Here is a 12058-nt window from a genome sequence, read left to right as displayed (position 1 = left end):
TGTCATATGGGTTTTAAATGCTATATCTACATATCTTTTAAACTTGAAAAGGTTTTTAAAAGAAATATTTTCCTCTAAAACTTTCTATGACTTGTATGCATATAGGAAAAATCTCTTAGATGTGCACATCACATGTTTTGGTCCCAAAGTCTCTCTCTATGACTTGTGTGCATATATTCTGAACCAACACTTTGTTTTGGATATTTGACCATATCATATAAGATTGCATTAAGATGCTCCATTGGTGTTTTTCATGTCTATCATTTGAGTTTGAAATAATCTAGAATATAATGTGCATGTGGTAGAACTGGCCTATATCCATGGTTGTTAAAATCGCGCTTTAACTCGTGAAATCGTATGATTTTACGATTCCACCAAGGGTCGACAACTTGAATCAGAAGTAGAATTGAAATTGGAGTAGACTCATCCGATTTAGCACAGACTCAAGCGAGTTTAGGTAGACTCGCGAGTTTGCAACGAGTCCACGAGTTCACGAAATTTTCGAAACGGTGTCGTGTTGAAGCAGAGCTACTCCCTTACTCACGAGTCGCAACTCCGTGGCTGTGATGTGCTGAAGCTGCTACTCATCGCTGTTCACTTGCATCGTCATCGCTAGCCCTCAGTCACGGTCCTCCGTCCTCTGTCGCCGTCGACCATCGCTGCCTCGCTGGTCCTCACTTGCGCTCCAAGCTTTGCTTCACGTCATGATGATAAGGTAATTTCTCCTCTGAGTCCTCTCCTTTCATGACCTAACTCTCCTCTGTGTGATTTGATTTTAATTGTGCATCTTCCACTGCTTAGATGCATTTGATTTTAATTATTTTTGTGTGACTATCATCATTCATTTTGCTGGACATGCTGCTTCGAAAAGTTCCCTTTCCTCTTCTAAATCTCCCCTTACTGCTCCCAACATCATTTTTTGAGCTCGTTGCTTTGCCGAAGGCAGCTCCATTACTAGCAACATCATGTTCAAAATGAAGAGTTTTTATGTTCTGAATGATGATAGCATATTATCACTTCAACATTGTGCAGTTGAAATGCTGCTAGGAAATTGGTTGAGGATGGACTAAGTCAAACTATATTGACACTTCCTTTACTCCAACAACAGTCTGTGTTGTTGAATTGGTTTGATAGATTTCTTAGTAAAGGAGATGACTACCCTAATATTCAGAAGGCATTTGAGATTAGGTGGAGAAGGGCTTTCATCAGACAGTATTCAGTTGAGCCTAAAAATTCCCAATTGCAAATAACTCTCTCTGATTACCCCAGCTGAAAGGTATGTAAGGGACCTTAAGAGAAAGAGATTGATGGGCAATTGTAAATAAGAAGTGCCATTTTTCATTTTTCACTTTTGCTTTGGCCTGATACGAGCAATTTGGATTTTCATTTTTTCCCATTTCTGTATTCTGACCCGTAAATAGATGAAAGCCATGTTACCTGGACTCGGGTAAAGCTTTGTGTTGCATATTTACACGTTGAAGGATAGGAGAGTTGGGGTGGGGGTGGGAGAAGTATTTATTGTTCTTACTAAAGGATTGAATTGAAATGGTGTAAACTTTGCCATTGTATCCGAGGAATTAATAAAATGATTTGATAATATGCTATTCAACACAAGAAATCTCAATGAGAAGAGTGTGTAATATTTTCAGTGCTGAATAGTCTCAGTAGAAAAGAGATACACACGAAGTGATAATATGCTATTCAGCTCCATTGCTCCCAGCCGCATTTTTTGAGCTCATTGCTTTGCTTGTAGCAGAATTGTAGGTGATTATCTTTGAGTTATTATATTCTGAATGAAGAGTTTTATTATTTTATTTTAAAATTTAAGCATAGCTCATGATCATTGACTAGATAAGTGCAGGAATTTATTTGCATGTGCCTTTGGGATTGATTTTGTGTTTGAATTCATGCTTTAAATTCAATTTTATTGTTGTTGTGTTGTTATTTTGCAATAGAAGCCTGTAAGCATGTTTTTTCTGCACAAGAAACATGGACTAGTTGTCAACTTTGGCAATTTTGAAGTTGGAACACACTTTGGCAATTTTGAAGTCTAATTGAATTTTGGCAATTTTGAACACACTTGTATTTCAATACAAGCTGGAACACACTTGTATTTTTATTTTTATTTTCATTCAATACAAATATACAATAGAAGCTGGAACACACTTTGGCAATTTTGAAGTCTAATTATTTTTTATATACGAGCTTGCTTCCTTTTCTAGTTTCCATTTTCCAACTTCTGAATGAAACCATGACCTGAAATTTGAAAATCAAAAGCATCAAACAGCCAATTATATTAAATTGGCGGTTGTGGGGGAGCTTGCTTCCTTTTCTAGTTTCCATTTCCCCTTAGGTTTATAAGTTTATAAGTCAATGTTTATATGTTTATAAGTTTATAAGCATGTTTTTTCTGTACCACTTTAAGGTAGAAGCCTTTTTGTTTTGCCATTCTTTGACTGAATATTGTTTTCTGTTTAGTATCATATATCATAAATAACCTTTGTTTGTTTAGTTCTTTGTTATTAGTTTGTTATAATGAGTGGAAGTGGATCCAATTCAAGTGGTGGAGATACAACTGCGAGTGGCTCTTCTTCGGTTGCTAGATGTAATACAAAAATGCCCCTGGGAATAGGACTGATATTGGGTGGAAATATGGGATTGATGTTGATGGCAGTGGTAAGAAAGTCAAATGCAAGTATTGTTCAAAGATTGTGAGTGGTGGAGTTTTTAGATTCAAGCGTCATCTTGCTGGGACTAGAGAAGATTCTGAGCCTTGTGCTACAGTGACGGATGAGATCAAATTGCTAATGATGAAAATTGTTGTTGAATCTAAAGCAACAAAAGAAAAGAAAAGGAGATTGAATAGTATTGATGAAGATGAAGAAAGTGCTGAGGGGGCGGAAGAGGCAACCAACTTACAAGGACAAAGGGGTTTTGGTCCAAAAAGGAAAAGAAGGTAGTGCAAGTAGTGGAAGTAGTAATGTTCAAGCAACTTTGAATCAATTGATGAAAAAAAAAGAGAAACCTTTAATTGATGCTCAAGTTGCTGAATTTTTTTTACACAAGTGCCATTCCATTCAATGCTATAAAAAATCCTGCATTTTTAAAGATGTGTGAGATGATCAGGAAATACGAACCTAGCTATTGACCTCCATCTTATCATGATGTTAGAGAGAAGCTATTGAAACAAGCAGTGCAGAAAATTAATGATAGTTTGCAAGAGTTTAGGGATGAGTGGAAGAGAACTGGTTGTTCAATAATGTTTGATGGGTGGACAGATAAAAAAAGGCATTCAATTTGTAATTTTTTGGTGAACAGTCCAAAAGGAACAGTATTTCTGTATTCCTTAGACACTTCTGACATCTCAAAAACAACTAACAAAGATTTTAAGATGTTAGATGATGTTGTCAAATTTGTTGGAGAAGAGAATGTAGTTCAAGTGATTACTGATAATGTTGTGAATTTCAAAGTAGCAGGAGAATTTTTTATGCATACTCGGCCGCATATGTATTGGACTCCATGTGCTGCCCATTGCATTGATCTGATACTTGAGGACTTGGAGAAACATTTGAAGGTTCATGAAGTTACTATAAAGAAGGGAAGAAAGATAACAACTTATATATATGGTAGAACAATGCTTATTAGCATGCTCAAGAAGTACACAAATGGTAGGGACTTGGTTAGACCAGGTATGACTAGATTTGCAACTGCTTACTTGACTTTAGCTTGTCTCCATGAAATGAAAGCATCTTTGATGAGGTTGTTCAGTTCTGAGGAGTGGAAAAAAAGTAAGTTTGGAACTACACAGGAGGGGAGAAAAGTAGAAGATTCAGTTTTGGATAATAGATTTTGGAAGAATGTATCCATATGCCTCAAAGCTGCTACCCCTCTTATGGTAGTCCTTCGATCGGTGGATTCTGATCAACAACCCGCCATGGGTTTCATATATGTTGAGATGGATCATGCAAATGAAAGGATTAAAAGTAACTTCAATAATGTGAAGAAAAAGTAAGTTTTTTCAACTAAAAATATAATTTACTTTATTTATCTAAGTGACTATGCCTAATTCTAAATATATTTTATTTTATTTATCTGTGTAGTTATGAACCTGTTTGGGAAATTATTGATAAAAGGTGGGAGAACCAACTTTATAGGCCTTTGCATGCAGCTGCATATTATCTTAATCCTCAATTGCATTTTGAAGATGATTTTAAAAAAGATAACGGAGAAGTGAAAGAAGGATTGTTTATTTGTATGATGAGATTGGTAAAGGATGTTGGGGTAAGGAACTAAATTAATGGGCAGCTTCTTGAATTTCATTTTGCCAAAGGTCTTTTTTCTATGGAGAATGCAATAAACTCTAGGAAGACTATGCCACCTGCAGAATGGTGGGAAATGTTCGGGGATGGATGTCCAGAATTAAAGTGGTTTGCCATTCGTGTTTTGAGCTTAACTTGTAGTTCTTCTGGATGTGAGCGTAATTGGAGCTCATTTGAAATGGTAATTGAACTTCATGACTTTATTTATGTTTCTTAATATTTTTTTTTGTTTAGTTTACACTCTAGACTTTAGTTAAGTTATAAACTTTGACTTTTTATTATTTATAGGTTCATACAAAAAGGAGAAATCGTTTGCATCAAAAGAAAATGAATGATTTAGTTTATGTCATGTACAACTTGAAGCTCAAAAGTAGACACACAAGAAAAACGGTTACTCTTCCATTTGAAGATATGGAATCTGATGATGAGTGGATAACAGAAGAAGGAGATGATATATTTGATGAAGACAATCTCTAAGTTGAGCCAGAGCAACCTTTAGGGGAAAGTGGTATCGGAAGTAATATTGACTTGGTTGGAAGAAGTTTAACTGATCCAACTTTGGATGCATTTGATATTGACAATTTGGTATTGAATGACAATGTGGGAGATCATTTCTCAACTGAGGAAGAGCTTGAAGATGATGGAGATGAAGATGATGGTGGTGGTGGTGATATTTGATGGAAGCTTGTTTGTGGGGCTTCTATGGAGGCTGGATCTTTGAGCTTCAATGAGGTCCTTTAATGGTGATTTTCCACCCTTGAGATGCAGCGGAAGACAAAGGAGAAGAGGTAAGAGGCGGCGCCATCCACTAGGGAATAAGCCATGGAAGAAGGAGCTTCACCACCAAGATGAGCCTTGGATAAGAAGCTTGGAGAGGATGCTTCAATGGAGGAAAAGAAAGAGGGAGAGAAAGAGAAAGGGGGGAGCACGAAATTGAAGGAAGAAAAAGGGAGAGAAGTTGAACTTTGAGTTGTGTCTCACAAGACTCTCATTCATCAAAGTTACAACAAGTGTTACACATGCTTCTATTTATAGACTAGGTAGCTTCCTTGAGAAGCTTTCTTGAGAAAACTTCCTTGAGAAGCTTCTTAGAGAAAACTTCCTTGAGAAGCTAGAGCTTAGCTACACACACCCCTCTCATAACTAAGCTCACCTCCTTGAGAAGCTTACTTAAGAAGATTCCTAAAGAAGCTAGAGCTTAGCTACACATACCTCTCTAATAGCTAAGCTTACCTCCTTGAGATGAGAAGCTAGAGCTTAGCTACACACCCCCTATAATAGCTAAGCTCACCCCCATGACAAAAAACATGAAAATACAAAAAAAAATTCCTTACTACAAAGACTACTCAAAATGCCCTGAAATACAAGGCTAAAACCCTATAATACTAGAATGGCCAAAATACAAGGCCCAAACGAAGGAAAAACTTATTCTAATATTTACAAAGATAAGTGGGCTCATACTTAGCCCATGGGCTCGAAATCTACCCTAAGGCTCATGAGAACCCTAGGGCCTTCCCTTGGATCTCTAGCCCAATCTACTTGGAGTCTTCTACCCAATGCCCTTACGGGATAGGATTGCATCAATATTGGAGATGATTTTATTAGAGGATTGATGAACATTTGAATTATTTTTTTAAGTGTTTTTATTTTAAGAACTTATGTTTTGTATTGTATGAATTTATGTTAGATTGAGTGTGGATTGTGGACTATGTTAGTTTATTGAATTATTGTTAAAGTTTATTATTTTCATTTATTTTAGGGTTGAAATATTTACTTATGATTTTATATAAAAGATTATTAATATATTTTTTTTATTTGAGTAAACTTTTACGATTCTACGAATCGGGTTTACGGAGCCTCCACGATTCTACGTAGAATCGCGAGTCTGACAACCTTGCCTATATCCTTGACTTTGTTCAAGATTATTTACATATACTTATAGCATGTGAAACTATTCTTATACATGACCTCTAGAACAAAATATCCATATATGCTCATTTGCTCATATGTTCAGAAAACATGTTATTCAAACCGAGCCAATAAAGAAACATTTTCTGAAACTTAAAAAACTAAGAGAAAGAGACACTTTTCTAGAAAAAATAAGAGAAAGTCAAACTTTCCACTGAGAGTGATCAAGAAACATAAAAGCATGAAATTCAAAGTTTTTCAGCTTGCACTTATGGCTTCAAAACATATATGGAGAATATAAGTATGTCTTATCTCTTGCTTCAAAATGAGAGGGGGTTTATTGATAAGGATGTGAACATTGTTCTATCTCTACTGTGAGATGCTAACAAATTCTTAGATCACACATTCCTCACTCCTTCATGAAGGGTCTTTATGCAAAGCCTCATATGTGGAAATGTCCTTTATTTCCTACAAACGCTTGGGTTAGAATAATCCAAGAAAAGTGCTTCCTAAAATATGTTCCTAGGATGGAATCCTTGTGATTCTTAACAAGAAAAAGCTCATGTGCACTAAGTATCTCTCATTTTGAGAAAACTCATTCACTGCACTATGCTTAGTGTATTTAAAAAGGAGGAAATAAATCTTAGGGATCATAGGTAACAAACCTTTTGTTTATACATGTCCAAACCCCTAGATTGTGTTATTCTTTCCTTTCTTAGCAAGTCTCCTAAGATTCAAAGATCTCTGATTATCCATTTATTAAAAAAGGGAGTGAGTCATTTAACATTCTCTTGACTCTTACATCCCTTTTTTTTATTGATGCCAAAAAGGGGAGAGAAAAAAGATATGATCTGATATAATATGATATGTTTGTGCCTTATTCCTTTATATGCTATATTAGTTCATATTTTTGCCTAAACAAAATGTTTTCATATATGCTCCTTGTGCTTAATGAATATCTTTGAAATAATATTGAAATGGGTACATATATTGAGGGGGAGTAGATTATAATTTTCCATATGCTGAGAAACACCTCAAAAGACTTATATTTTTTCAAAGGTTTGTCATCAAAAAATTGGGGAGATTGTTGAGTCCAAAACCCTTTGTGTTTTAATTATGAAAAAACTTTGGCACACAAATTATCAACCTTCTGAGTTTATGCTTACTAATGAGTTTTCTTAAGAGTATTAAAAAATACAAGTTCTATGGAGAACACCAATTAAAGTAAACTCAAGGCTATCATGAGTCACTTAGAAAGGATGATAAGCTTGAAAGCTCAAAAGAAGGCTCAAAGTGCCATTGGTTGTGTACTACAATGAAGAAGTCAACAAGCTCACTAGATGAAGAGAAAAAATTCAACCCATGAGAAGTAATCAACAACTAAAGGACAAGAAGAATGGTGCATACATGAAGATCTGCATAATGAACATGACATGAAGAACAACATTGTTGCAACCCACTCAAAATGAAATTTCATCAACAGGATGAGTTCATTCTGGAAATTGTATCTGGAGTTCAAAAAATGCAATTGAGCTTTTCTTGGTGGCTATGGAAAGCTTGAATAAAGATCTTCAACTTTCATGAACAACTCATATTCTGATACAACCTAAATAATGAAAAAATTGAGCCTAAATTTGCAGACACTGATTTGTCCGAACAACTTAATATATGTGCAATATTTTGAAGACTAGTTAAGCTAGAGAAGTGAATTTGAAATGATCTCAGTGTTTGGTGAGTTTAGAATAAGCTTAGAATGAATGTCTCAACTATGCTTTCATGTGAAAAGCTTCAGAAGATTTAAAAGAAGCCTATCTATTGATGAAATCAGTGTTTCCCTCTAACGACCTCAGTCTTACCATGTTGCAAAGAAATCAAGAAGGTTTTACATAGAAAATTTATCGAAGGTTACAATGAGCAAACAACATTAGAATGAAGATGTACTAGAGTCAACATCTGAATGGTGTAATTTAGGACTTTGAGAATGAAGACATCAAAATGATATTCTTAAGAAGCTAACCAGAATCAAGACTAGAGTTGGCATAAAAATGGGATACAAAGCACCATCATGTCTTCCATATGCTACTACACATATAGAAGGCACATAAGAAGACTAAGGTTAATAGCATCTCACTTTCCATATGTTGTCACACACACTGAGGGCACATCAAAAAGTGAATGCTAGTTAAATTAGAAGTTACACAAGTGGGAAGCTAAGAATTTCCTTTAGAAGATCTGGTGTGCAACAGTAGAATAAAGACTGGAGAGACTTTGTGAAGTTCGAACCAAGGGCAAAACATTAACATAACAACAACAACAATAACCATCACATGTTTCCTATGTTGAAGTATGCTACTTAGGATTGATCTGTGTTGTGATGAAGTGTTTGGATTCTCAAAGTTGACCTTGCTAAGGCCTATGATAGGATGAGATGGTCCTTTATTGGTCAAATCCTTCAAGAAATAAGGTTTCCCCCTATTTTGATCAACTTTCTTATGCATTGTCTGAGTTTTGTTCAGACCAATGTTATGGGTATGGATCTCCTTTTTTGCTCGTAAGCATGGGCTTCGCCAAGGGGACTCATTATCTCCATACCTTTTTGTCATGGATATGGATAAGTTGTCACATTTGATCATGGAAGCCGTGGATTTTTTTTCTTGGATTCCTTTGAAGATGGGAAGGAATGCCCCCATTTCTCATTTAATGTTTGCAGATGATCTCCTTTTATGTGGCCAAGCAACCATTCCTCAAATGTTGTCTTCAAGATACCATGAAGATCTTTTGTGATATGTCTGGCCAAGAGATTAGTAAGGAAAAAACTCGTATTTACTTCTCCAAAAATGTTGTTGAACATTCTAAAAGAGCCCTTGTGAAATTGTCTGGGTATACTGAAGCATTCCTCAAATGTTGTCTTTGGAAATTATCTGGGAGTGCCTCTGTTAGGACAGAATCCTAGAAAGAGAGACTTTCAACATCTTTTGGATAAAGTCTCTAGTAGGCTTTTTTGGTTGGAAAACAAAAAATCTCTTTTTTGCTGGAAGATCCACCCTTGTTAAATCTGTTATTCAAGTTCTCCCTATTTATTCTTTGACGACTACTCCTATTCCCAGGGGTGTCCTAGATGATATTCAAAAAATTCAAAAAGGGTTTGTTTGGGGAGATCAACCCAATAAGAGGAAGTCTTATTTTATTAGCTGACAGACTATGTCGCTTGCCAAAGCTACTGGGGGCCATATGCAAATCGAGAGAAATGAACCAAGTCTATATTATGAAGTTGGGGTGGGATATTAGAAGTGATTTTGATAATCTATGGTGTAGGGTCCTAAGGAGTAAATATTACAGTCAACGATTGTTGAATACTTTCCAAGATAAGAATTTTGATTCCTGCCTTGGGAAAGCCATTGCGGATGGTTGGAATCATATAGTTAATGGTGAATTCTAGGATCTAGGGAATGGTTTCCAAGTCAATGTTTGGACAAACAAACGGGTGACTAAAGATATTAAGTTGGTGGATTTGGTGCAGATGATCCCAGACTAATGTAAAGATATGAAAGTCAGGGACTTGGTGAATGAGGAAGGGAGTTGGAACATGTATGTAATTAGTTAGATCCTGCCAATTGACATTATTCAATATATTTAAGCTATTTTGTGTTGGATCTAGAACATTAATCTAGCACACATCAAGCAATGAAACTTGAATCACACACACAAACTCACCAAGAAAAATGGAGAAGATGAGCAAGAAAGAGATGGAGGAAAAACAGAATAACAGAAATTGCGTATGTTACGGAAACGGAAAATTGTTTGTCTCATAACAAATGCTCCCCTATATTGTGAAATTACACTTATTCCCCTACTTATACTGATAGACAGAATTACCCTTTTCTCTAATACTCTCCTTTAATTTTGTATCTATCATTTAAACTCAACATTACAATAACAGTAAAAGAAAACAACAAATCACAGATACAACACCCTTAAAGCACATAACAGAGATCTTCACTGCACTTCAATCACTCCTAATCTGCTCCTTAACTCTTTGAACTGATAAATCTTCAATGGTTTGGTGAATATGTCTGCTACTTGCACAATAGTTGGACAATACTTCACGCTTAGCTTACCTTTTGTCACTTGCTCTCTAAGGAAATGAAATCGTGTTTCAATGTGTTTGCTCCTCCCATAAGCAACTGGGTGTTTAGCTAAATTGATGGCAGATTTGTTGTCCACAATAGTTGGACAATACTTCACGCTTAGCTTGCCTTTTGTCACTTGCTCTCTAAGGAAATGAAATCGTGTTTCAATGTGTTTGCTCCTCCCATGAGCAACTGGTTGTTTAGCTAAATTGATGGCAGATTTGTTGTCCACCATCAGTGTAATAGTACCCTTTTCCTTCATCTTCAGTTCACCAAAAATATTATCAAGCCATTGAGCTTGACACGCTGTCATAGCAGCTGCAATGTATTCTGCCTCACATGAGGAGAGAGCCACCACTTGTTCCTTCTTTGAGCTCCACGAGATTGGGGCATCACCATAGAAGAACACATAACCTGTTGTGCTCTTCCTATCACTCTTATCTCCACACCAATCAGAATCACTATATCCCAGAACATTACATTTTTTGGCAGCACTGGGAAACAGAATACCATAATCGAGAGTACCTTTCACATACCTCATTATTCTCTTGGTAGCACGGAAGTGAGAAAGTTTAGGATTCTCCATATATCTACTAATTAAGCCAACAGCATACAATAAGTCAGGTATGGTACAACAAAGACACCTCAGTGAGCCCACCATTTTTCTATACAAAGTTACATCTACTTCTTCTTCATTAGGATCTTTCACCAAGTTCACACCAGTGGCAGTGGGTGTGTCTACAGAATTGCAGTCAACCATTCTGAACTTCTTCAGTACATCTCTTGCATACCTCCCTTGATGCATGATCACTCCCTCATCAGTTCTCTTGAATTCAATTCCAAGAAAATAATAAATAAGGTCCAAATTAGTCATTTCGAATTCTCTCATCATCTCTCCTTTAAAGTTGGCAATCTCAGTCTCATTATTTCCTGTCACAAGCAAGTCATCTACATACAAGCACACTACAGTCAAGATAGTACTATTGCTGCCCTTTATATAAACACCATGCTTAGTTGTACATTTGAGGAATCCAAGCCTCATTAGAAAGCCATCAATGCGCCTGTTCCAGGCTCTAGGCGCCTACTTTAAGCCATACAAAGCCTTGTTCAATCTGTACACCTTCTCTTCACTTCCTTTTATTTCAAACTCAGGTGGTTGACTCACATAAACCTCCTCCTCTAGAGGACCATTCAAGAAGGCTGATTTCACATCCATATGGTGCATATGCCACCCTTTTTTACTTGATATGGCAGTAATAATTCTCACTGTCTCCATTCTTGCAACAGGTGCAAACACCTCCTTAAAATCAATGCCAGCCTTTTCCAAGAATCCCTTTGCCACTAGCCTGGCCTTTAGCTCTTCTTTCATAGCATCACTCCACTTTGTGTCATTCATTGCTTCCTCCAAGCTCACTGATTCAGATTCAGCAAATAGAGCTAAGTGTACTAGCTCACCTTCCTCCCCTATTGTTGAATCATGTATCAATTCATAATCCTGTAACCTGCTAGAGGGTTGTCTAACTCTCTGTGATTTCCTTACTCCTCCTTGGTCACTGTCATCAATTACTACAGCAGAAGAATCACTTGGCTCATCAATAGAAGCTTCAATCACAACTTTTGTAGGCTCCTCTACCATCTCTTTATCCCAATTCCAGTCCTTGGATTCATCAACTACCACATCTCTACTCACGAGCACTTCTT

General features: G+C 36.4%; 1 protein-coding gene across 1 annotated transcript; it reads right to left on the bottom strand.

The window, feature by feature from the left end:
* Window positions 1-10223: 10223 nt before the first annotated feature.
* On the bottom strand, window positions 10224-11399 carry LOC106797358 (uncharacterized mitochondrial protein AtMg00810-like). Its single transcript, XM_014771633.1, has one exon. The coding sequence runs from the start codon at window positions 11397-11399 to the stop codon at window positions 10224-10226; it is 1176 nt and encodes a 391-aa protein (XP_014627119.1).
* Window positions 11400-12058: the final 659 nt, after the last annotated feature.

This window comes from Glycine max, chromosome 19 (genome assembly GCF_000004515.6).
Source record: "Glycine max cultivar Williams 82 chromosome 19, Glycine_max_v4.0, whole genome shotgun sequence".
Taxonomy (NCBI): domain Eukaryota; kingdom Viridiplantae; phylum Streptophyta; class Magnoliopsida; order Fabales; family Fabaceae; genus Glycine; species Glycine max.
This window is presented reverse-complemented; position numbering and strand designations above follow the sequence as displayed.